The following is a 25184-nucleotide window of genomic DNA, read 5'->3' as shown; positions in this document are numbered from 1 at the left end:
AACACAGTGGCACTTCTATAGGGTCAGCTGAGCTCAGAACACAGAACTGGACCCCTAGCAGCTACCTTGTGGCTCTCCCCTCCGGATCCAGCTTACCTGGCCAAAGGTTGGCACTAAGATTAAGAGGGAAGGGTGTGTCTCCCTGTGCTAGATTAACAAACAAGGAAACGCCAGTCATATTTCATATTCCATTATGTGAACTAAGGAGCACACGCACACAGGCAAACCTATTAAAAGTAATGTAACATTAAGTAATAAGTATGTAATGATTAAAAAAATAGAAAAAAGAAAATGCACACCCTATAGAGAAGAGGCCCTGCACAACTTTGGTGTGGTGTGTCTGCACTGTAAACGACACTGAAGATGACAAAGTGCACTGGCCCCTCACTGAAGAGCTACTGACAGCCGCTACGGGAGAGTCTGGTTTAGGGGTGTGCTCCCTGGTAGGCTGACCATGCTTGGTGGGCAGCCCCACACCCATACAGCAGCACAAATTGATCTCAGTCAGTAGTTTTTTAAAAAGAACAGCCAAGTCCAGGTGGTGGCAGCACACGCCTTTAATCCTAGCACTTAGGAAGTGGATGCGACCAGCCTAGTCCACAGGGTGAGTTTCAGGATGACGCTTACACAGAGAAACCCTGTCTCAAAAAACAAACAAAAAAGCCAACAAAAAGAAGTGTGCTTCTTTTCCAGAGGACGCGTTTGGCTCCCAACACCTATCAAGTGGCTGACATGGCCTGGAACTCCAGCTCCAGTGCATCCAGTGCCTTCTTCTGACCTTCCTATGCAGGGCACTCACATGACATACCCCACAGATACATACATACACATAATTACAAATAAAAAAATTACTAAGAGCCAGGCATGGTGGCTTATGCAGAGGCAGGAGAATCTCTGTGAGTTCAGAGCCAGCCTGACCTCCAAAGTGAGTTCCAGGACAGCCAGGACCATTACAGAGAGAAATCCTGTCTCTGTGTAACCAAATACACATATTTCATTTTTCATATACATATATATATTATATATAATAAGAAAGCAAGTTATAAAACCTTATTAAAACATTCCATGCATGTTTTCCTGTACTATGTAAAATCCTGTGCTATCTTATTAAAATACTGAATGAATATGTTTGTTGACCAAGGTTTTCTGTTCCACCCAGTCCTTGCAGTTTCTGTTGTCTGAGGTTTTCTGTCCTGCCTGGTTCCTGCAGTCGTTAAGTACCCCCCCCCCCAAATAAATCACACAGAGATCTACATTAGTTATAAATTGATTGGCCCATTAGCTCAGGCTTCTTATTAAGCGAGGCAGTCACATCTTACTTCTTCTGTGGCTGGGTCAGGACTGCAGAATAGGACTTCCTTCTTCCCAGAATTCTCCTGTTCTCATTGACCCACCTCTACTTCCTGTCTGGTTATCCTGCCTATATTTCCTGCCTGGCTATTGGCCAGGCAACGTTTTATTAAAATACAATTGACAGGGCACAAACCATTGTCCCACAGCATATTTACTTTGTACTATGTGAAATCCTATACTATCTTATTAAAATACTGAATGAATATGTTTACCTTGTGCTATGTGAAATCTGGTGCTATCTTAAGAACATTGAAACACAGTACAGAAACTTTTCACCTAAAAACAATATAGTAACAGCAATGCCCGAAAACTAACACTTTTTACTGATTTTTCTGGTCTTACTTATTTTCTAGAAGTCTGCTCCAAATATTCTGTCATATCTATTTTAATTCCTTTTGAATGTATAAGGGTAAAAACCACCTACTATTTCTTGCCTTTCATTCAAAACATTTAAAAGAATGACACAAAAATAGCACAAAGATCAAAAGGAGACCAGCAGACCAGAGAGAGCCAGACACAAACGGAAAAACAGAAAAACCTGAGCTTGAAGCCAAACACCCCAGGAGCTCAGTGCCAAGGTGAAAAGAAACCTGCAGGACACAGCTAACCACTGTTGCTTTGGGGACGCTCTCACTTCATCTTTTACCATCTCTCCCGGGTGCTTCCAGAACATTCCACATGGTAACGCAGTATGAGAACTCCTCAATTTCCTGTCTGTCTCTATCTAGAGTATAAAATCCTTGAGGTAAAAAGGTGTTTGTTCTGTGACCCCAGCCTGCAGCCCTATGCTTCTGCAGATGACACAGACGACCTCAATGACCACTCACAGAGTGTTGGGGGGGGGGAGGTGTGAATGAATGATGGCTGCCCATTGTTTCTCCTGAGACACACCTCACTGTCTACACACGAGCTTGGTGTCCCAAGCTCAAGCGCACATCTGGCAGTGGCACACTCAAAACCAAGGAATACAGGCAATGAGGACAACCTTCTGTACCCCACCTTCTGTCTCCTCACATGGCATTCTAAAGTGCACCAGAGGAAGCGCCAAGCCAGGAAAGAACGCAAGATCCCCAGAGCTGAGGTGGCACACAGCCAGGAGACTACAGAGGGTCAGGAGACGCACACATGGAAGACGTCTAAGCCTTCTGCCTTTTACCCTTCATGTGAAATTGGCCGTATTCTCCACACAACCACAGGGAGCAGGGTGACTAAGGACACAAAATAAAAATGATAGGGTTGGGCTGGAGAGATGGCTCAGTGGTTAAGAGCATTGCCTGCTCTTCAAAAGGTCCTGAGTTCAATTCCCAGCAACCACATGGTGGCTCACAAAAATCTGTAATGTCTGGTGCCCTCTTCTGGCCTGCAGACATACAGACAGAATATTGTATACATAGTAAATAAATAAATATTTTTAAAAAATGATAGGGTTGCCGGGCGGTGGTGGCGCATGCCTTTAATCCCAGCACTCGGGAGGCAGAGGCAGGCGGATCTCTGTGAGTTCGAGACCAGCCTGGTCTACAGAGCTAGTTCCAGGACAGGCTCCAAAGCCACAGAGAAACCCTGTCTCAAAAAACCAAAACAAAAAACAAAAAACAAAAAAAAAATGATAGGGTTTCAACAGATTCAAGAGCTCAGTGAATTCAGAGGCACTTGGAAATCAGCCAAGGGACAGACAGCAGAGCTGCGCAGGCCGGGGGCGGGGCGGCCGGGGGCTGCGTAGAAAGCCATTCTTGGAAGAAGTCTCACAAAAGTGTGATGCCAGCCTAGTTCTAGAAACTAGAGAACAATAGGCATGTTGCCAAATCAGTCTCAAGAAAGGGTTATGGCAGAAATGCCACCAACAGAACCCACAGATTCTTAGAAACAAATGAAAATCCTAGAACAAGAGACTGGTGCTAGATGCAACAAGCTCGGCCTGATGCTACGCTTCAGACGTCTGCTGCTCAGGGTAACCATGACACTATTCCCACTGCCAAACACAACTCCGCGTGTCCTGGGAATCTAAACTTGAAAATAAAAATGCACCCTGCTCCCCTCCCAAAGTTGTTAACATCTACCAAAGTTTGAAGTGTATTTGCCCTAGACTTCAAGTGATAGCCAGCTTTGGGAAGGAGCCAAACTAATAACAGAAGGTAAAAAGGTCCGCACTGGTGTACAGTAGGTGTTACAAGATGTTTGATTTCACTGTGTAATAAGTAATAAATAAGCTGACCGGCCAACAGCTAGGCAGGATTACCAGGCACAAAGAGGACGCTGGGAAGAAAGGAAGAAGTATGGACAGTCTGTAGATAAGGTAAAAAGCCTCGGAGCAGCATGTAGATGAACAGAAGTGGGTTAATTTATAAGAGCTAACGAAAAACAAGCCTAAGCTATCAGCCAAGCTTTCATAATTAATAAGTCTCCTTGTCATGATTTAGGAGCTGGCTGGTGGGACAGAGAAAGACTTGCTCCAAGTAGACAGACAGAAGGACCTAGCGCACAGTCTAGTCTGTGAGCACTGCAAAGCCTCTCTCGCCTGTGACAAGCTCCCAAAGGGCAGCCCCCCCATAGCCACCAAGCTCTGCAGTTAGATCTATGTAGGTTTAAGCTCATCCCTGTCACTGTGTTTTCCATAAAATAATAATTTCCATCTCACCGATTTGGTATCAGAATAATAAAATAAATGCTTGGAAATGTTAAATATCACAGAATTGACATAAAGAAAATAAACGCAGGGCTAGAGAGATGGCTCAGAGGTTAAGAGCACTAGCTGCTCTTCCAGAAGTCTTGAGTTCAATCCCCAACAACCACTTGGTGGCTCACAACTATTTATAGTGGGATCTGATGCCCTCTTCTGGCATAAAAAGGTGTACATGCAGACAGAGCACTCATACACATTAAATAAATAAATAAGCAAATAAATAAACAGAAAATAAATGCTTGAAAAATGTTAAATACCGCTATTAACCCAGCTCTACTTAAATGTTCTATTCCTCTCCAAAGAAGCCCACATTTCTTCAATGAGGAAGAAAATATAGGCCTAATTCAGTTTCTAACACTGGACTATTCCAATCGTCCCACCGGAATAAGGGAGCAGATCATGGAAAACTAGCATGGGGTACGGGGTGAAGCACTCAGTTACTCTCTCCACTGACTACAGCTGATTTAGTCAAATGCACTAGCCAAGGAAATATATGCATGTGCAATCACAAACCTATGAGTCCACCCTTGTGAGTGGTATGTAAATGGTTCCAAGGCTGACCACTTTGTGTTGGGCAACAGTAAGGGGCTTATTCTTACAGGGAAAGGTACTTTTTAATTCATAATGAAAAACAAAACAAAACAAAACAAAAAACTTCCTAGTTGTCTTGTGCACAATACTAAGAAAGTCTAGCCCAATCATAGTTCATTTTGTTCTGACTCAAAGTACTGTAAGAATGTATTTTATTTTTATTTAGTTTAGTGTTTTTTGTTTTTAATTTATTTATTTTTATTTTATGTGCATCGGTGTTTTAGCAGCATACGTGTCTATGTGAAGGTGTCAGATCTTGGAGTTACAGACAAGTGTGAGCTGCCATGTGGGGGCTGGGAATTGAACTCCAGTCCTCTGGAAGAGCAGTCAGTGCTCTTAACCACTGAGCCATCTCTCCAGTCCCCTTGTTTGTTTTTCTTTAGTTTTCTAAGACAGGGTTTCTCTGTAGCTTTGGAGCCTGTCCTGGAACTAGCTCTTGTAAACCAGGCTGGCCTCAAACTCACAGACATCCGCCTGCCTCTACCTTCCAAATTGCTGGGATTAAAGGCATGCACCACTGCCAACAGGCTAAGACTGTATTTCTTGTACCTGATTTTTATGAAAAGCTTTTCCCAAGTGTGTCAATTAAGGAGAAGGAAGGAAGGAAGGAAGGAAGGAAGGAAGGAAGGAAGGAAGGAAGGAAGGAAGGAAGGAAGGAAGGAATTCAAATTAAAAGGGGAAAACTAAAATTATCAGCATTTTCAGATCTTATTCAGTGTATGTATATGTATGCAACATATACAGATACGCAGTATATACCACACAAAAAAAGTTAAAATTATTAAATAAAGTCCAGGATACAAAAATTAAATCAAGAAAACAATTCCATTTACAATAGCATCAACAAATAAAATACTTCCGAAGACATGCCTCCTGGTGAGCATGTACTAAAACAGGAAAGCTGTTTACACACCACTGCTGGGCATGTAAACCTCCAGACACGATGGAAACCAATGTGGATGCTCCCCAAGAAACTAAAAACAGCTATCACTGATCTAGCAATCTGACTTCTGGATACACACCCAAAAGAAATAAAACCACTGGCTCAACGAGACATCTCCACACCTGTGCTCACTGCATCACACAGTATTCAAGACACAAAAGCATCTAAGTGTCTGACAAGGTAAGAGTAGATAATTTAGCCGGATGGTGGTGGCTCATGCCTTTAATCCCAGCACTTGGGAGGCAGAGGCAGGCATATTTTCATGAGTTTGAGGCCAGCCTGGCCTACAGAGTGAGTGCCAGGACAGCCAGGGCCACACAGAGTAGATAACATGACACAAACACTACACAATGACTACTACTCTGTCCTTTGTGGCAACCTGGATGAATCTTGAAGATACTGTACTAAGCAAAATAAACTAGATATAAAAACATACTTCATGACCTCCCTCACTGGTGAGATCTAAGCTTGTCAGAAATCTTGCCAGCAAGCCACAACAATGTAGCGATACACAGATTACTAGAAATGGGTTAAATTAAGAAGTAAGAGTTAGCCAATAAGAAATTAGAGCTAATGGGCCAAGCAGTAATTTAATACAGTTTCTGTATGATTATTTCGGGTCTGGGCAGCCGGGAAAAACAAGTGGCCTCTTACAACAACCAAGGGTACAAAGGATAGAAGTGGAAGATAGGAGAAAATACAAGATAAGTAAGCCCTGGAGTCTGAATGAACACCATAGTGACCATAGGTAATAACAGTGCATATTTGCTAAGAGAATAGATCTTAAGTATTCTCGCCATACATGTAGCTAACTGTGTGAGGACAGATAGGATCATTAGCTTGATGATACTATCCCAGTGTATAGGTGTAATAAGACAGCTCCTGGAATATGCCCTATTATCTATCAATAAATAAATGTGTGCATTCAAAATATACTTTATTTGTCAAAGAACTAGGAATACTTAATTTCTTTGTGTTTTGTAACATAAGAAGAAGAAAAAGAACATGAGGGACTGGAAAGATGGCTCGACCATTAAGAATACTGCTGCTCTATCATGAGAACCAGAGTTCAGATCCCAGTACCTGTTGGTTTGTGAGGCAGCTCACAAACACCCGCACCTCCAGCTCCAAGGAATCTCATGCCCTCCTCTGGTGTTCAAGGGCACAGCATACACTCATACACACACACACACACACACACACACACACACACACACACACACACTCATACACAGAAAGAGAAAAAGAAGAAAAGAGATTTTTAAAAGGGTACAAACTTGGCCGGGCGGTGGTGGCGCACGCCTTTAATCCCAGCACTCGGGAGGCAGAGGCAGGCGGATCTCTGTGAGTTCGAGACCGGACTGGTCTACAAGAGCTAGTTCCAGGACAGGCTCCAAAACCACAGAGAAACCCTGTCTCGAAAAACCAAAAAAATAAAATAAAATAAAAAAAATAAATAAAAATAAATAAAAACGAAAAAAAAAAAAAAAAAAGGGTACAAACTTTTAAAATAAATCTTATTGGAAAACTGAAAAATAAATCTTATTTAAAATAAATCTTATTGGGGCTGGAGAGATGGCTCAGTGGTTAAGAGCATTGCCTGCTCTTCCAAACGTCCTGAGTTCAATTGTCGGTAACCACATGGTGGCTCACAACCATCTGTAATGAGGTTTGGTGCCCTCTTCTGGCCTGCAGACATACACAGAGACAGAATATTGTATGCATAATAAATAAATATTTTAAAAAAATAAAAAATAAATCTTATTGCATATTTTAAAATATACAGCATGATGTTGTTATATATAGTAAAATGGTTGCTATAACAGGGCAAATTAACATATCCATCTTTTCATGTAATTACCCACCTGTCCCATGACAGGTATAGCTGTAACAAAACTCCTGAAAGCACTACTAACCATACGTCTCGTGTTGTATGTTGTATCTCTCAATTCCCAACCAAGATAAACAGAGAGCAAACGATGCCACATACGCACTCAGCTTTAAAAGGAAATCCTGCCGTTTAACCTGGGCAGCCCTGGAAGATGTGTGCAGTGAAGTAAGGGAAAGGCTTGCACAGTCTCGCCTGTGGAATATATGAAAGGAGAGAGAAAGGGGCTCGACTGGAAATAGAAAGACTGTGACGGGAGGTGAAGGACTGGGGTGATGGAAATCAAAAGATCCGACACACTAGAACACTGATGTCAGATAGCAAGGCACAGGGTATCGAGAGCGATCTCTGCCTACGTCTCAGTCTTATTAAAGTTCACAGTGAAAAACCCGGGCGGTGGTGGCGCACGCCTTTAATCCCAGCACTCGGGAGGCAGAGGCAGGAGGATCTCTGTGAGTTCGAGACCAGCCTGGTCTACAAGAGCTAGTTCCAAGACAGGCTCCAAAACCACAGAGAAACCCTGTCTTGAAAAAAGCAAAAAATAAAACGAAACAATAAAGTTCACAGTGTGAGCCAGGTGGTGGTGGCGCACACCTTTAATCCCAGCACTCGGGAGGCAGAGGCAGGCGGATCTCTGTGAGTTCGAGGCCAGCCTGGTCTACAAAGGGAGTTCCAGGAGGCTCCAAAGCTACAGAGAAACCCTGTCTCGAAAAAACCAAAAAAAAATTAAAAATAAAAAATAAAGTTCACAGTGTGGGGCTGGGGAAATGACTCAGCAGTTAAAAGCTCTTGTTGTTCTTGTAGAATTCCAGGGTTCAATTCCCAGAGTCCACATGGTGGCTCAAGACCGTATGATCTATTGGGAACTCAACAAGGCCAGCTGGACTGGGTCTGAAAAAGCATGGGATAAAACAGGACTCGCTGAACATAGCGGACAATGAGGACTGCTGAGAAGTCAAGAACAAGGGCACTGGGTTTTGATCCTACTGCACGTACTGGCTTTGTAGGAGCCTAGGCAGTTTGGATGCTCACCTTACTAGACCTGGAAGGAGGTGGGAAGTCCTTGGACTTCCTACAAGGCAGGGAACCCGGACTGCTCTTCTGGCTGATGAGGGAGGGGGACTTGATTGGAGGAGGGTAAGGGATATGGGAGGCGGTAGAGGGGAGGAGGCAGAAATCTTAAATAAATAAATAAATATAAACTAAAAAAAAAAAAAAAGACCGTAACTCCAATTCCAGGGGATCCAATGCCCTTGTCTGACCTCCACAGGCATGTATATGGTTCACAGACATACTGCATGCAAATCCTTCTTTTTAATTAAAAAAAAAAAGAAAAAAGCCATCACATTATGAAGTGACTCAAAGGATAGCAATCATCCTACAAATATTTCTTCCATATAATTTATTCAGAAAAGCCACGGGTGCAGCAGGCACTTAGAGGTAACCTATAAGACCATCTGATGAGTATTTAATACTGGGTTTCTGTCCACCCATCAAGGCACTTCTCCATGAAGCAGCAACTTGGCCTAATGAACAAAGCTCTTTTGTTCTGTTTTGTTGGTTTTTCAAGACAGGGTTTCTCTGTAGTTTGGAACCTGTCCTGAAACTGGTTCTGTAGACCAAGCTGGCCTTGAACTCACAGAGACCCACCTGCCTCTGCCTCCTAAGTGCTGGGCTTAAAAGCATGCACCACCACTCCTTGGCTTTTAAAGCTATTTTTAAAACCGATATACAGGACACCTGACAGGTTAAATCTACAGGTGCACATGTTTGGAGAGTTTATCTACAATGTACTCCAAATGAGCTGTCGTTTGTGTCTGTTTTTTTTTTTTTTTTTTTTGGTTTTTCGAGACAGGGTTTCTCTGTGGCTTTGGAGCCTGTCCTGGCACTAGCTCTTGTAGACCAGGCTGGTCTCGAACTCACAGAGATCCGCCTGCCTCTGCCTCCCAAGTGCTGGGATTAAAGGCGTGCGCCACCACTGCCCGCTGTCGTTTGTGTCTGAGTGCCCTTCCTGCAGCAGCCTGAGGCAGAGCTACCTCGCTCAGGGGGCTGAGTGTCCCTCTCGAGGGAGCCCAAGATAGGCCAACCACACACAGGCAGCTGAGCCTCACTACTACTCATCAGATTCAACAACAAAACAGCTTCAGTGCAAAGGAATGCACACTAATTTTCAACTAAGTGCAACAAAATAAGGTCATACTTTCTCCATAACTGCCTTTGGTATTTCTTCTGATATTACATCTTTAAGATAGACTCCACAAATTGTGCCTAAAGTTTTGTTACATTCACTTATTCTGTCAAAAAATAAAAATAACAAACTGGAAGGGCTTCCTTTCATCTAAGTCTATGTCTATGATAACAAACACTATTTGGTTCAAAGAAGGACTATTTACTCAAATGGTGATAAGAGCAAACTTACTACATAAATTGGTATTACTAATTACTATTTTAATGGGATAATGAAAAAGCAAGTGGTTGTATATAAGAAAGATTTACAAGTCTCAAATAATCATTTTGAATAATGAACAGTAAACAATAAAACACTATTCTGAAAAGAGTTTACAAGGGTTGGGGAAATGTCTCAGTAGCTGCTCTTGCAGAGGACCTGTGTTCAGTTCCCAGCAACCACATGGGTCACCTAATTCCAGTTCCAGGGCATCCAACACCCTCTTCTGACCGCCAGCGGCTCCTGGCACTCACATGCTGCACATACATGCACATACATGCAAGCAAAACACTCAAATAGTTAAAATAAAATAAAGCTAAAATTTTAAAGAACTTACAAAATGCTGGGTGGTGGCGGCCTTTATTCCAGCACACTGGAGGCAGAGGCAGGCAGATCTGTGAGTTTGAGGCCAGACTGGTTCACAGAATGAGTTCTCGTACTGCCAGGATTACACAGTGAAACTCCATCCAAAGAAGAGAGAGAGAGAGAACTTACAACATACAGTGAAAGGCATTTTAAAAGGACTTCTAATCAACAAATGTATGTAGTAACTGACCAAGCCCAAAGACACATCTCTGCAAACAACAACAACAAAAAAATAGCTGGCTGAACTAAACGATACTTTTACATCTTATGCTGTGGTAGTCTGAATGAATTGGCCCCTATAAACTCATAAAGAGTGGCCCCTATAAGTTCATATTAGCAAGTGTGGCTTTGTTGGAGTAGGCGTGGCCTTGAAGAAAGTGTGTCACTGTGGAGGTGGGCTTTGAGGTCTCACATGATCAAGCCATGCTCAGTGTCCAAGTTCACATCCTGTTGCCTGTGGATCAAGATGTAGGATGTGCTCCCTCAGTAGCAACATCCTACATCCCGCAGGCTACCATTTCCCACCATGATGATAAAGGACTGAACCTGTGAAACTATAAGGCACTCAAATGTTTTCCTTCATAAGAGTTACTGTGGTCATGGTGTCTCTTCACTGCAATACAAACCCTAAGACACGCTGAAATCTCCCTAACATTTGCTGAAGCACCAATCAAATACCAGGTTTGAAAACCATTTTTAACTCAGTTTTGATCTCTCAGTACTTACTGACCTGTGTCCTGTTGAATGCTTATCAAAGTTAATCTTATTGCTTGGGGACCTTCATTAACTCCCCCCCACCCCCATGACTGTCTAAGGTCAAACAGCTACAAACTGCTGACTCATCACAGAGAGCCTGTGAGCCCAACCCCAACTACAATCCAGATACTCGTGCAAACAGAGGTGGTGATGTGGTAACCCGAGGCAGAAGTGGTAAGAGAGACTGACAGCAGGAAGGGAGAAAAAAAAAACACCTAAAACTATTCTGACTATTTCTGTCATTAGCTAGGCCATATTTTGGAGGTAGCTCAGCCTGCCCCAGGCTGAGGGCAGATATTACACGCAAGCACCAAGGAACCAGGCTAGTTTGCTATTATTCAGCTGACTCTTCCTTTAAAGAAACTGACTTAACAGATTTCTTTTTGGTATTAGGGAGTATTTTAATCTGAAATTATTGGGGGCTGAAGAGATAGCTAGCTCAGTGATTAAGAGCAAGGACTGCTCTTCCATAGGATCTGAGTAGGTCCCAGAACCTACAAGGTGGTTCACAGTCTAGTTCCATGGGATCCAACAGCCTCTTCTAGTCTCCTCAGGCACCACATGTGCGTGGTGCACAATCAGGCAAACACACAAATATGGTAAATAAAAATAAATAAATCCTAAAAATAAATAAGAGCCAGGTATTGTGACCTTCACCTTTAATCCCAGCACTTGGGAGGCAGAGGCAGTCATCTAGGAGTTCGAGGTCAGCCTGGTCTACATACTGATTTCCAGAACAAGAGACCCCGGCTCAACATAAACAAATGAATAAATAAAAAACAAACCTGAAGATAATGAAACAACAACCAAAAAAATTTAACTATTCAAGAAAAATGCAAAAATAATTTAAAATTTCTTAATTTTAAGGAGATCTCTAAAAAGGTTGAGTGTGGAACAAAAGTTGTAGAGCCAAATGGTATTTTTATACCATTATCCAAACACGGAGAACACACTTGAGTTTAACACCTAGCAACTTTTCTCAGCACTGATAGTTACAAGTTGCCTGTTCCTGTCTCATGTTTAGAAGTTGAAACTTTGTATACCCGAAATTTGTGATCCAAGGAACTTCCCCCAACAACTCACCTCGGCTCCCAAATTACTTAAAACAACCAAATCCAAAACTTAAAGTGGGGAGCCAGTCGGTGGTGGCGCACTCCTTTAATCCCAGCACTCGGGAGGCAGAAGCAGGCAGATCTCTGAGTTCGAGACCAGCCTGGTCTACAAGAGCTAGTTCCAGGACAGGCTCCAAAGCCACAGAGAAACCCTGTCTCGAAAAAAAGAAAGAAAAGAATGAAAGAAAAAACTTAAAGTGGGGAAAGAGATGACCCCGCCCTCTCCCTCTGAATGTCAACTGTGATTCCAACATTATAGTATCACATCCAGCATACACGTTATTTCTGGTCATAAATAGTAAGACCCAAGAATGCTTTGCCTGTTTATCCCTCCATGTTTTACAAATGTAATTTCCAAGTCCACCAAAAGGTGACTTTAAAGAGTAATGCATCAACGGGTTAAAATCATTTGTTACCAATCCTGAGGACTGAGGTAGATCCCACGTGGTGGATGGAGAGAGCTCCTTGCTATGCAAACACCCACCCGTACAATACACTCAAATTATTTTAAACATTGTAAAGAGCAGTAACAAACAAGAGGAGTAAGAAAGCGAACAGGCCAGCACGAGATGTGGTTTTGAAAACCTGGATGGCAATACAATTTACCTATCAAGAAACTCAATAATAGAATGATCTGATATCGTTTTAAATAGAAGAAAGGCGGGGGACCACTAATAATCAAGAGTTCTTCCAGACTTTACAAGAACGCACTTAGAGACTAACACACCACTTAGAGACTAACACACCGATTGATTCCAGGTTCTTCTGATGTTTCCAAGCTACCTGCTGGCGTTTTCTGAAGACAGCAAAACGACATTCAGAGTCAGCCCAATACGTCTAACCTAAATGGCCTCATACAAAATTAACAGGCTACACTACAAAAAAGAAAAAATTCTTTTAATGTTTTGCTCACATCTCCCATAGAAATAAATAATCACAGCTCATAATTAAACTGAAGCTGGGGCCTGCCTAGGATTCAAACCGCTAAAGGAGTGTCAGGATGCTAGAACAAGCTTCAGGAAGAAGAAAGTGCACCAAACACAGGCCGAGGAGTCAAAGGACAACAACGGCCGCAAAGACACAAGGCAGTTGGACCAGGGCACCTAAAGGGCCACACAAGGTCATTCAACCTCTTGACTACGACAGCAAGACTAGGAGAACAGCTGGTCCCCCACCCCCGAGTCGGTCCCGAGCGGGAAGGAAGGGGATGCCCAGGACACAGCGAGCACGAGGTGTCCAGGTACCGGGTGCACTCAGAACCCCAGATCTTGTGAACTCGACTCCGCCCCGCGGAGAGGCCACAGCAGGACACTGCGTGACAAGCTGGCCAGGAGCCCACGCCCATCGCAGGGTCCCGCGGCCCGGGCGACAGCGAACACAGTCCGGGCCGCGCACCGGGATCGCCCGCGCCCGGGGATGCGCAGCCCGTGGGCAGGCCGCGCGCGCCTCACCTGGCAGAAGCAGCGCTGCGCCGCCGTCTCCGGTCGCCGCTCCTCGCTGTGGCCCGAGCGCAGCAACCACAAAGTACCCAAGAGGCCGACGAGTAAGCCCCAGCCGCGGCCCATCGCCGCCCTCAGCCTGCGCCTACGTCCCCGGCTCCGGGGCGCAGGCCGCGCGCCCGCATAAGAAGCCCGCGCCCGGCTCCGCCCCGCCCCGTCCCTCGCTCCGCCCTCCGCGCTCCCGCCTCCCCTGCGGACGTGCAGTGGCGCGCGCCTCTGCCCACGCGAGCCTCGGGCGCCTGCCTTCCAGCTCTCCCCGCTCACGCACTCGCCTACGGGACACCTGGCCTGCAAGCTCCACCAGCCCGCGGCGATGCGGTCCTTCCGGGTTCGGGGCCTCCCCAGAGCCACTGCTCCGCGTCGTCGCTGTCCTGCCCGACACAACCCCTAGTCTCTACGAGGAAATAGAGCCTGGGTTTACGTGTCCACCGTGCTCCGGCTGCCTAAAGCCAAAAGGATGTTGAAGTTCAGCTTGGAGGGCACAGCTGCACAAACGATTTAGAACTTTCTAGTGGCTGTGCCAAATAGGGAACAGGTGAAATTGGTTTCAGAATGACCGTCGTGGTTTTACACCTATAATCCCAGCACTCCAGAGGCTGCAGCAGGAGGACTGCCCAATTTCGAAGACAACTTGAGCTACATACTAAGGGAACTGCCTGGGCTATAGAGTGGAAATGGGAACAGCCAGTGTTAACAAGGACAGGAGCCAGGCAGTGGAAACCCTGCACCTATAGCATGTCTTGTACACATACAAAGATAGTATGGCCTCCTTGCTTATCTGGAATTATATCTATAATGCAACTCATACTTACCCTTTCTAGAGTCAGAGCACATTCTCCCCCACCACCACCCTGTCTTTGTTTGTTTGTTTGTTTTGTTGTTTTTCTTGTAGTCTGTCCCGCAATTCACTCTAAACACCTGGCTGACCTTGAACTCAGGCTGCTTCGAGCTCGAGTGCACCACCACCCCGGACACAGTCTCTGTTTTTAAGGCGGTTTACCTGGTGTCCTTTTCACACAGTTTCAGATTCCAAGTAAGTTTCAATTCAATATAATTTGCAGAGCTGAGCTTGACACTGGAGGTAAAAGATGCATAATAAGGCCCAGCCCCTGTGTATGGAGGACACCGTGGAAATGACAAGGTCATTTTTTCATTCTTTGTTACTTTGTTTTGCTGGGGGGGGGGGTGCGTTTTTATTTTGATAAAGAGTCTCACTGTGTATTCCTGACTGATCTGAAACTTGCTGTATAGACCAGTCTGGCCTTAATCACACAGGGATCAACCTATCTCTGCCTCCCTAGTGCAGAGATTAAAGGCTGGTGCCATTACAAGCAACTTTTCAATTTTATTTTTAATTCATTAATAAGTACATGTATTAATGGGGTACAATATGATGTTTTCGACCTATGTGCACCTTGTAGAAATAATCAGTCAAATGAATATATCCATCACCTCGACAGATTTCCTTATGAGAATGTTTGAAAAAAATCTGTTCGTACCCTCAAAATACATGGTATATAAACTGCAGTCTCCACATAATGCCATAGTAAAGCTTCCGAATTCTACCTGTAACTTTGTACCTTTAGACCAACTCTCCTTTCCCCAGCCTTCCTCTGCCCCCACCAGCCTCTGGGTACCACTTTCCTACAAATGCCATGAGATCAGATTTTAAAATTTCACACAGTGAGATCACACAGTTCTTCTCCATCTGCACTTGCCTCATTCCACTTAGCGTGGTGATCTCTGGTTACAGCTGTGTTGCAGCTGTGTCCCAGCATCCCCTTCCTTATATGCCTGCACAGCCTCTGTGGGGGCATACACACGTGTGAACTACATGTGTGTTCATCCACTGATGGACACTATTCTGCTCCTAGCTACTATGTGTAATGCTTAAATAAGTATGGGAATATAAAGGACTCAACTCCATAACAAGTACAATAATATGGGAAAGGAGCTGAGCAGGCCTTTTCCCAAAGGCTGGGTCCTGTGAAAAAGAAGTTTGTGTGAAGGTCTTCAACACCACTAACCATCAGGGAAGTATAAATTAGAGCCGCAATGAAGTGCCTACTCATACCTCTTGGAATATTATCAAAAAGATGAGTGGCCCAAAATATAGTCCCAACACAAGTTTAGGGTAAGCCTAATCTATGTTAAGAATCCCAGGCCCAGCCATACCTTTAATCCAAGCATTCAGGAGGCAGGTCAGGCAGATCTCTGAGTTTGAGGCTAGCCTGGTCTACAGAGTGAGTTCCAGAACAGCTGGGGCTCTGTTACACACAGAAACCCTGACTGGAACCACCCCACTCCCACCCCCCAGTCCAACCCACCCCATCCCACCCTGCCAACACCAGAAAACACACACAATTTTAAAAAGTCCCAAGCAAGCAACAAAAAAATGGCTAATAAAGCTGGCCATACTGGTATTCAATTCTTTTAATTCCAGTAGAGGTAGGTGGATCTCTGAGTTCAGGACCAGCTCAGGCTACATAGTTCCAGAATACCCAGAGCTACACAGCGAGAGCCCTGTCTAAAAAGAAAAGAAAAGGAAAAGGAAAGGAAAAAAGGAAGGAGGAAAAAAGAGGAAAGACCGAAGCAGGAGGATCATTGTGAGTTTGGATCCAGTTGGACTATGTAAGACTAAACATGGAATTCCGAATGTGATCGTTTCCATAAATATCCTACTTCTGTATATACAATCGAGCGTTGAAAGTTCTATACTGAAGAGATACCTGCACTCTTTATGGTCGACATTTGTGTGACATCTTGGATAACATTTTCTTCTTCATATTTCTACCACAGAATTGCAGACACTTGAACCCCTTAAGCATGGCCTCTGTCTCAAACATACCAGAGACTCCGAGTCTTTTCTGTTTTGAATGAATAGCTTTCTTATGACCAAGTACTCAGCCATCAAAAATGAGAAACAAGGTAAGAAAGGAGGAGTACTAAGTAAGGAGAGGGCAAGGTTTTGGAAGCAAGCATGATACAGCTTAAGACCTTACACTGATGCAAGAGCCTGTGAGCCGGGTGTGAGTTAATAGTGTCAGCTTCCTCTTGTGTGCCATTGAATATCACTGAAGCTACCCAAGAACCTTCCAATTAGTCTTTTGGGTGTGTTTGCTTCTTCAGTGCCTTCCTGGGCACTCATGTCAAGTGTGAGAGAACCCATGAAATAACTAGCTAGTTCAGTAAAATTTCCCAAGTGCCACAGAATACCAAGTTCAGTCTTTGATTCTGGAACCCCAGCTCCCCCCGTCTGTTACAACTTTGTTCAACAACATTACGTTTTGGGGAGGGGAAACAAGATCACAACTTTGTTATTCTATCACTAGAACAACAGCATGACAGACTTAATATACACAGCATTTCTTATTTTGTTGTTTTGTTTTTTTAATGCACACAGCATTTCTTGATGGAATCCTGATTGCTATGTAAATAACAGCTATTATTTTTTTTTAATGAGCAAAGCAAGAATTGGCTTGAGCCAGTCTTTCAAAAGGGAATAGAAAGGCATCTACAGGAAATTCAGTGCCTATATCATTTCCAGCATTAAACACACAAGAAGAAAGAAATGAAAGTAAATGATATAGTCAAGGAAGAATGACTAAGCAAAACCTTAAAGACTTGGTACCACATGACAAGACTCTTTTATCTAATCTTTCCTGAACACAAATGTCATATTGTCAGGCCTTCCTTGCCATATGATTAGAACTATTAGAACTCTCCGAGTGGGAAGGCACAGGCAGTTAAGCTGTCTTTACGTAAAGTTCCTGAACAAGCAAGCTGTGGATTATGGTCTGACTTCACTCCTTAATTTCCCATTCCTGTCTCCACCCCCACTGTGGTTTCCAGGTTACCAGTCCTGCTATGCCTCATTAAGTGACATTATCACTGAACCCAGTGACAGTTTTCCAGGAAATATACGCTGCATTTTATAGTCCTGATTCCTCTCTCTTCAAATTCAAGGGATCATGTTTTTTTGCTTTTGGTTTTGGTTTGGGTTGTTGTTGTTGTTGCTGTTGTTGTTGCTGCTGTTGTTTTTTCCAGTCAGGGTTTCTCTGTGTAGCCCTGGCTGTCCTGGAATTCACTCTGTAGACCAGGCTGGCCTTGAACTCACAGAGATCCACCTGCCTCTGCCTCCCCAGTGCTGGAATTAATGGTGTGTGCTACCACCGCCTGGCTCAATGTACATTGTAGGAAATGCTTTTCTTCATGACTTCCTCTCCTTTGTCTGTCCCACCACATAGCTCAGGCTAGACTCTACCATCCTTCTTCCCCAGCCTGCCGAGTGCTAGTGTAACAGGCCATTGCACTCTGCTCTCCTCGTACCTTCCTGATACTGTCTAATTATAACTTCATGATCATTCCCACAGTCCACCTTTAAGATGGGTCCACTCCTTAGGATCCCATCTATCTTTTAGTATCAGTGCACTCTCTTCAATGAAATTGCTTAGTCCCATAGTTCTAAATGCTCTCTCTACACTGCAGACTCCCAAGCGTATATTTCTAGCTCAGATCTCACTCTTTAGCTTTACAATTCAGTGGTCTATTGGACGAGAACGTTTGTGGCCAGTCATCTGGAAAGCAGAAAGATGCTTTGGGCTTCTCTCTGTTTATCTTTCACATCCTTTTGATATGCAATGTCTGTTCTCTTCATGCATCTTCAAATTTCCTTCTCTACTTTCATGAGGAAGAACTGAGCTCTGGTCCTTACTGTTTTTTTCTTTTTCTTTCTTTCTTTTTTAAAAGCAGTCTTTTTTTCTTTTCCTTCTATTTATTTATTTATTTTTCCTGAAACAGGGTTTCTCTGTAGCTTTGGATCCTGTCCTGGAACTAGCTCTTGTAGACCAGACTGGCCCTGAACTTACAGAGGTCCACCTGCCTCTGCCTCCCAAGTGCTGGGATTAAAGACATGCAGCACCGCCCCAGGCCTGTCCTTATTCTTTCTCACTTACTTTATTTCCTCACACACACAAAAAAAAATTCTTCACCCAAGGCCAGTTTCTCAAATTACAATTTAAGTTTTCCAATGCACCCAACCATTTGGAAAGTTAAGCTCAAGCCTCTTAACCTGACATTCAAGGTCCCTTATGATCTCCAGCTTTGTTTCCTGCATTTCTCTTTAAAATGATGTATTGTTAACAGTCCCCCCCCCCATGCCTTGTCTCAAGTTTTACATCTTTTCTCACTTGAAATGAGTTTCCAGACTTGTCATTTTTCTTCTGTCCTATGCTTCCATAATTGTCCTTACTATATGGGATGAAATATACCTGTTGATGTATAGGTTTTCTGCATTCATCAAAAGGTAGAGATCTTGGGGGCTGGAGAGATGGCTCAGTGGTTAAGAGCATTGCCTGCTCTTCCAAAGGTCCTGAGTTCAATTCCCAGCAACCACATGGTGGCTCACAACCATCTGTAATGAGGTCTGGTGCCCTCTTCTGGCCTGCAGGCATATACACAAACAGAATATTGTATACATAATAAGTAAATAAATAAATTTTCAAAAAAAAAAGGTAGAGACTTTTTCTTGACTGGCTATTTTTAGCTTCCTCAGCCCTTCTTGCTCAGGAGAGTGTGTGTTTCACAAGGTGACTCCAGGGTGGATTGCTGACTGTACAAGTAAACTGACCAAATAACAAATCTAAAAGGGTAATGACAGCTTAAGCTATCACAGGACAATGTGTTGTTTAAAAAAACAGATTAGAAATTCCACAGGAGTGGCTCTGAATGAGCTACCTAGGAGAGAGAGGGCCTGAGGAAACAAGCTCCACCTGAAGCAGAAGCCTGGAGGAAATCCAGTCCCGGAAGCCAACTCAGTCCCGGGACTCTGGCTGACCAGGATTGAGCCAGTGACCTGACTCAGAGTCAGCGATCTCCACTGGAACTGGAGTGGAAGAGAACCAGCTACCTAGGACAGAGAGCAAACAAGCTCCACTGGGAAGCCAGGAGCAAATCCAGTCCCTGGGAGCCACGCTCTTGGGTATGCAGAATTAATACAGTAAAAATGGCAATCTTACCAAAAGCAATCTACAGATTCAAAGCAATGATCATCAAAATCCCATAAAAATTCTTCAAAGACCTCGAAAGAATGGTATGCAACTTTATAAGGAAAAGCAAAAAACCCAGGATAGCCAAAACAATCCTATGCAATAAAAGAACTTCTACGCTGGGCGATGGTGGCTTTAATCCCAGCACTCGGGAGGCAGAGGCAGGCGGATCTCTGTGAATTCGAGACCAGCCTGGTCTACAGAGCTAGTTCCAGGACAGGCTCCAAAGACACAGAGAAACCCTGTCTCGAAAAACCAAAAAAAAAAAAAAAAAAAAAAAGAACTTCTATAGAGGCATCACAATCCCTGACTTCAAACTCTACTACAGAGCTACAGTACTGAAAACAGCCTAGTGCTGGCATAAGAACAGACAGGAGGACCAATGGAACCAAATAGAAGACCCGATATCAATCCACACAACTTTGAACACATGATCTTTGATAAAGAAGCAAAAAATATCAAATGGAAAAAAGAAATCATATTTAACATATGGCATAACTGGATATCAACATGTAGACGAATGAAAATAGACCCATATCTATCACCATGCACAAAACTCAAGTCCAAATCGATCAAAGACCTCAATATAAAGCCAGCTACACTGAACCTTATAGAAGAGAAAGTAGGAAGTACACTTGAACACATTAGCACAGGGAACCACATCCTAAATAGAACCCCAGCAGCACAGACACTGAGAGAAACAATTAATAAATGGGACCTCCGGAAACTGAAAAGCTTCTGTAAAGCAAAGGACACGGTCAACAAGACAAAATAACAACATATAGAATGGGAGAAGATCTTCACTAACCCCACATCAGACAGAGGGCTGATCTCCAAAATATACAAAGAACTCAAGACATTGGTCAACAAAAGAACAAATAATCCAATTTAAAAAATGGAGTACAGACCTAAACAGAGAACTCTCAACAGAGAAATCTAAAATAGCTGAAAGACACTTAAGGAAATGTTCAACATCCTTAGTCATCAGAGAAATGCAAATCAAAAGAACTCTGAGATTCCATCTTACACCTGTAAGAATGGCCAAGATCAAAAATACTGATGACAACTTATGCTGGAGAGGTTGTGGGGAAAAGGGAATACTTCTGCATTGCTGGTGGGAATGCAAGCTAGTACAACCTCTTTAGATGTCAGTGTGGCGATTTCTCAGAAAGTTAGGAAACAACCTTCCTCAAGACCCAGTAATACCACTTTGGGGTATATAGCCAAAGGATGCTCAATCATGCCACAATGATATGTGCTCAACTATGTTCATAGCAGCTTTGTTTGTCATAGTCAGAACCTAGAAGCAACCTAAATGCTACTTGACTGAAGAATAGATAAGGAAAATGTGGTATATTTACACATTGGAGTACTACACAGCAGAAAAAAATAACGACATCTTGAATCTTGCAGGAAAATGGATGGAGCTAGAAAACATTATTTTGAGTGAGGTAACCCAGACACAGAAAGACAATTATCACATATACTCACTCATAAGTGATTTTTTTTGGACGGTCCTAAATTGTTTATTGGGTATGAATTGTACAAACATTACGTATATTAGCGGTAACGGTGGAGCTGCAGAGTGTTGCGCCTTCTCCAGGCTGCACGGCGAGAGCCACCAATAGTGTGGTGGAACTTGTGGCCCTTTCCAAGGCCACGGCTCTTGCGGCCTGCAGAAGTCAGCCCACGCATCTCTCTGTGCTTGTGGACCGGTTTGGTGATCCATTGGGTGTCAGGGTTTCTTCTGATAGCTTTATGGAATGGATCGATGAGGATAACCTCAAAAAATTTGTATGTGGAATCTTCGCCAACCCAGTAAGAATTCAGGACTCTCAGAGCCCCACAGTGGCGTCCAGCTCTCTCCTCAGCAACAGACTGAAGGCTTCGGGCAAACTTTAGCTGGTTCACACCATGATGGACAGGCTTGCCGTAGGTCGCACCCTTGGGCACCGGGCGTTTGCGGCCACCACGGCGGACGCGAATCCTGTATATGACGTAACCTTGCTTGGCCTTGTAGCCCAGCCTCCGCGCTTTGTCGGGCCAGGTGGGGCGGGTAGCCCGGTGCAGCGCGGACAGCTGGCGGTACTGCCAGCAGCGGACCCTCAGCAGGAAGCGCATCACGTCCGACTGCTTCTTCCGCCACAGCTCCTGGATGTACTTGTACGCGCCCATCTTGGCTCACCTGATGGCCGCCGTCAGAGGAAAGGAAGAAGCCTTTCTCTCATAAGTGATTTTTAAACATAAAGCAAAGAAAGCCAGCCTACAAACCACAATCCCAGAGAACTTAGACAACAATGAGAACACTAAGAGAGACACAAATCTAATCTACAAGCTGGGCGGTGGTGGCACACGCCTTTTATCCCAGGACAGGCTCCAAAGCTACAGAGAAACCCTGTCTTGAAAAAAACAAAAAACAAAAAAACAAAAACAAAAAAAAATAAATCTAATCTACATGGGAAGTAGAAAAACACAAGATCTCCTGAGTAAATTGGGAGCAAGGGGACCTTGTGGGAGGGGAGAAGCAGGGAGGAGAATCATAGAAAAATGTAGAGCTCAAAAAATATTAAAAAAACTTGCTATTTTAATCATTCATAATTATAACATTAAAAAAAACCCTCAAAAACAGATTTGAGGAAATGTTGTAAGCTGAGAAGACAAGAAGCCAATTGCAGGCCATTAGAGGACAACAATAATTTTTCATGAGGGTGAGAACACAAATACGATTAAAATTAACAGGGAAAAATTTACAAAGAGGTATGGCTGTAGGGAAAACGATAGCAAACTTGGGCTCCAACAACCAGCTTCTTCAGTATGTAGAGCCATTCAGGTTCATGCAGAGAACATCTCAAAGCCAGAGTGCAGTCAGGAGTGGCTACAGACTCAAAGACTACTGATTCGGAATGGTCCAGGGAAAGATGAAAAATTCTGAACCAAACAAAAATGGATTTGTGGAGACACTGTTAATCTCCACTCAGAACACCGGCAGGGTTCAGCTTAAGAGAGCACTTACTCTCTTCCCACTCCCCTCATCCTAATCAACCCTTTATCCATCTCTGGAGCTAGCCCTGGCTGTAGAGTGTCGCCCTGCCTCCAGACAAAACAAACAGAAGAAGCTAAGCATGTAACAGACATAAAAATCTCCAAACTTGGAACCTAAGAGATGGTTTCACAGTTATGCGTGCATATTGCTCTTGCAGAGGACCCCATTTGGTTCCATACATCCACATCGATTGGCTCACATTACCTGTAACTCCACTTCAAAAGGTAAATCGGATCACACAACTACTTTAAAACTAGCAATGCTCCCAGTTTGAAAGTTCAGGACTCTCAGCATGACAAAGGTCCCCAAGATCTGACACCACCTACTTCCAGCTTCATTTCTAATCCCTCTCTCTTTTAAACGAAAGATTTCTAATAATTATCCCATTTAAAAAGGTGAAGAGGGGCTTCACACATTAAGAAAAAAATATTTAAGAGGTGATATAAAAAGGCAGAGGGAGAGTAAAAAAAAAAAAATGGGAGGGCTAGGGAGATGGCTCAATGGGTAAAAGACTCCTTCCACCAAACTTGAAGGCCTGAGTTGAGTGCCCAGGACCTGTATGACAAATGAACTAAGGCACCACACTCATACACACACAATAAATAAAATATAATTTTTAAAAAGAGAAATGAAGTCAGGCGAGAGTGGTGCATGCCTTTAATTCCAGCAGAAACAGGCAAATCTCTGAGTTTGAGGCCAGCCTGGTCTACAGAGCGAGTTCTAGGACAGCCAGGGCTACACAGAGAAACCTTGTCTGAAAAAAAAAAAACGACAGAGAGAGGGGTGGGAGGAAGCGGGGAGATGAAATGAAAAACTTAAAAGAACAGAATCTAACCACCAAGTGAAAATATGAAGACAGAGAGAATGATCCAGAACTAAGCAACAAGAAAGACAAACTGGAAGGATGATGACTCCCTAGACTCACAGTCCACTGGGTACCCAGCATACAGACTGGAAAACGTCTCTATCAGGACCAGCGCTTAGAGTGAAAGGCCAGAAGCCTGTTTCCTTATGGAGAACCGAGAATCAGAACATTCTAGAAGCCATAGGACAATGAACAAGAACCTTCAAAATCTTGATAGAATTATAAACCCAGACAGACTGTTAAGCATATCTGAAGGCAGACTTAAGATGTAACTATTTTTAAGTCAGGCATAGTAGACAGGTGTGCAATTGTGGTTCTCTGGGAAGCTGAGATAGAAAGTTTGAGGCTTGGGCCTGGAGGGATGGCTCAGCCGTTAAAGGCTGGGCTCACAACCAAAAAATAAGAGTTTGGTTCCCAGCACCCACGGCTGTCCCTCCAGGTACAAAAAAAAAAAAAAAAGAAAGTTTGAGGCTTGGTGTCATGGTGGATGCCAGGAACACCACAGTGTAGGAGACTGAAGCTCAGGGATTTCAGAAAGTTCCAGGCCAACCCACACCGTGTAGCAAGGCGTGTCCAGCTCTTTTCCACTTGAATCTTTGTAGCATTTTAAAAGATTCTCTGTATATGATACTTTGATGAAAACAAGAGCTATGGCCACACTATTGCTCTTCATAAGACTTATCTTATGAAGGATATTTCTCAGAAGCCTAGGAACTTAGTTTACATTCCCACCTAAGCATCTTATTACTTAGCAACAGACACATCTGATTAAGGGCATTTTGGTAGATATTTGGAATGCGTGTATGGGATGAACAACTTCTAAACACTTGAGAGTGTACTGGCCACCCATGGCACATCCCAGTCGTCCTGGCTATTACCAAATAATTTAGGAGGCTGATGAATGAGGAATTATGAGTCCATGAATTTCATAAAAACATGAAGCAAAGGCCGGGCGGTGGTGGCGCACGCCTTTAATCCCAGCACTCGGGAGGCAGAGGCAGGCGGATCTCTGTGAGTTCGAGACCAGCCTGGTCTACAGAGTTAGTTCCAGGACAGGCTCCAAAGCCACAGAGAAACCCTGTCTCGAAAAACCAAAAAAAAAAAAAACAAAAAAACAAAGACAAAAAAACCAAAAAAAAAAAAAAAACATGAAGCAAAGCCTTGGGGGTCACATGTGACATGTGAGCCAAAGTATTTGTTGCTTGCCTATCTATCTTCTGATTTCTCTCTTTAAAAAAAAGCAGTTTCTATTGTACCTATCACTGTGACTTCAAACCACAAACATTTCCCCTCACAGCTCTGCCGGGCCAGCAGCTAGGAGCTGATGACTGAGCTGAGCTCGGTGACTCAGTCTTGTGCTGTTGCAATCAAGAGTAAGGCTGCATTCTTCTGAAGTCATCCCAGGGCTGGACACCTTCAGACAACAACTCACTTGGATGACTGTTGGCAGGAGGCTTCGCTTCCCTGTTGACTTTTCTTCCCATGTGGGACTTTCTGCTGATGTAGCCTCGTGGTTGGCAGCTGGCTTCCCCCTGAGGGAATGACCCACGGGAGAGTAGAAGGGAAGCCTTGTTTTTTTATAATAACCCAGGCTC

General features: G+C 43.8%; 2 protein-coding genes across 2 annotated transcripts in view; both read right to left on the bottom strand.

The window, feature by feature from the left end:
- Positions 1 to 13793, bottom strand: part of Ero1a (endoplasmic reticulum oxidoreductase 1 alpha) — a 42045-nt gene extending 28252 nt beyond the window's left edge. Inside the window, exon 1 of the mRNA XM_075950321.1 lies at positions 13587 to 13793. Coding sequence (XP_075806436.1) covers positions 13587 to 13700 — 114 coding nt within the window. The 5' untranslated portion in view covers positions 13701 to 13793. The remainder of the gene's footprint in view (positions 1 to 13586) is intronic.
- Positions 13794 to 21182: 7389 nt separating this feature from the next.
- LOC142835968 (large ribosomal subunit protein eL15-like) lies at positions 21183 to 21905 on the bottom strand. Its single transcript, XM_075949828.1, has one exon. It carries the CDS (start codon positions 21854 to 21856, stop codon positions 21242 to 21244), a length of 615 nt encoding a protein of 204 aa, XP_075805943.1. The 5' UTR covers positions 21857 to 21905; the 3' UTR covers positions 21183 to 21241.
- Between the last annotated feature and the right edge of the window lie 3279 nt (positions 21906 to 25184).

The sequence above is a fragment of the Microtus pennsylvanicus genome, chromosome 15 (genome assembly GCF_037038515.1).
Source record: "Microtus pennsylvanicus isolate mMicPen1 chromosome 15, mMicPen1.hap1, whole genome shotgun sequence".
NCBI classification, from domain to species: Eukaryota; Metazoa; Chordata; class Mammalia; order Rodentia; family Cricetidae; genus Microtus; species Microtus pennsylvanicus.
This window is presented reverse-complemented; position numbering and strand designations above follow the sequence as displayed.

What these genes read in the sequence shown, in the direction of transcription:
- LOC142835968 (XM_075949828.1), bottom strand. Translation starts at nt 21,856, where the DNA reads ATGGGCGCGTACAAGTACATCCAGGAGCTGTGGCGGAAGAAGCAGTCG.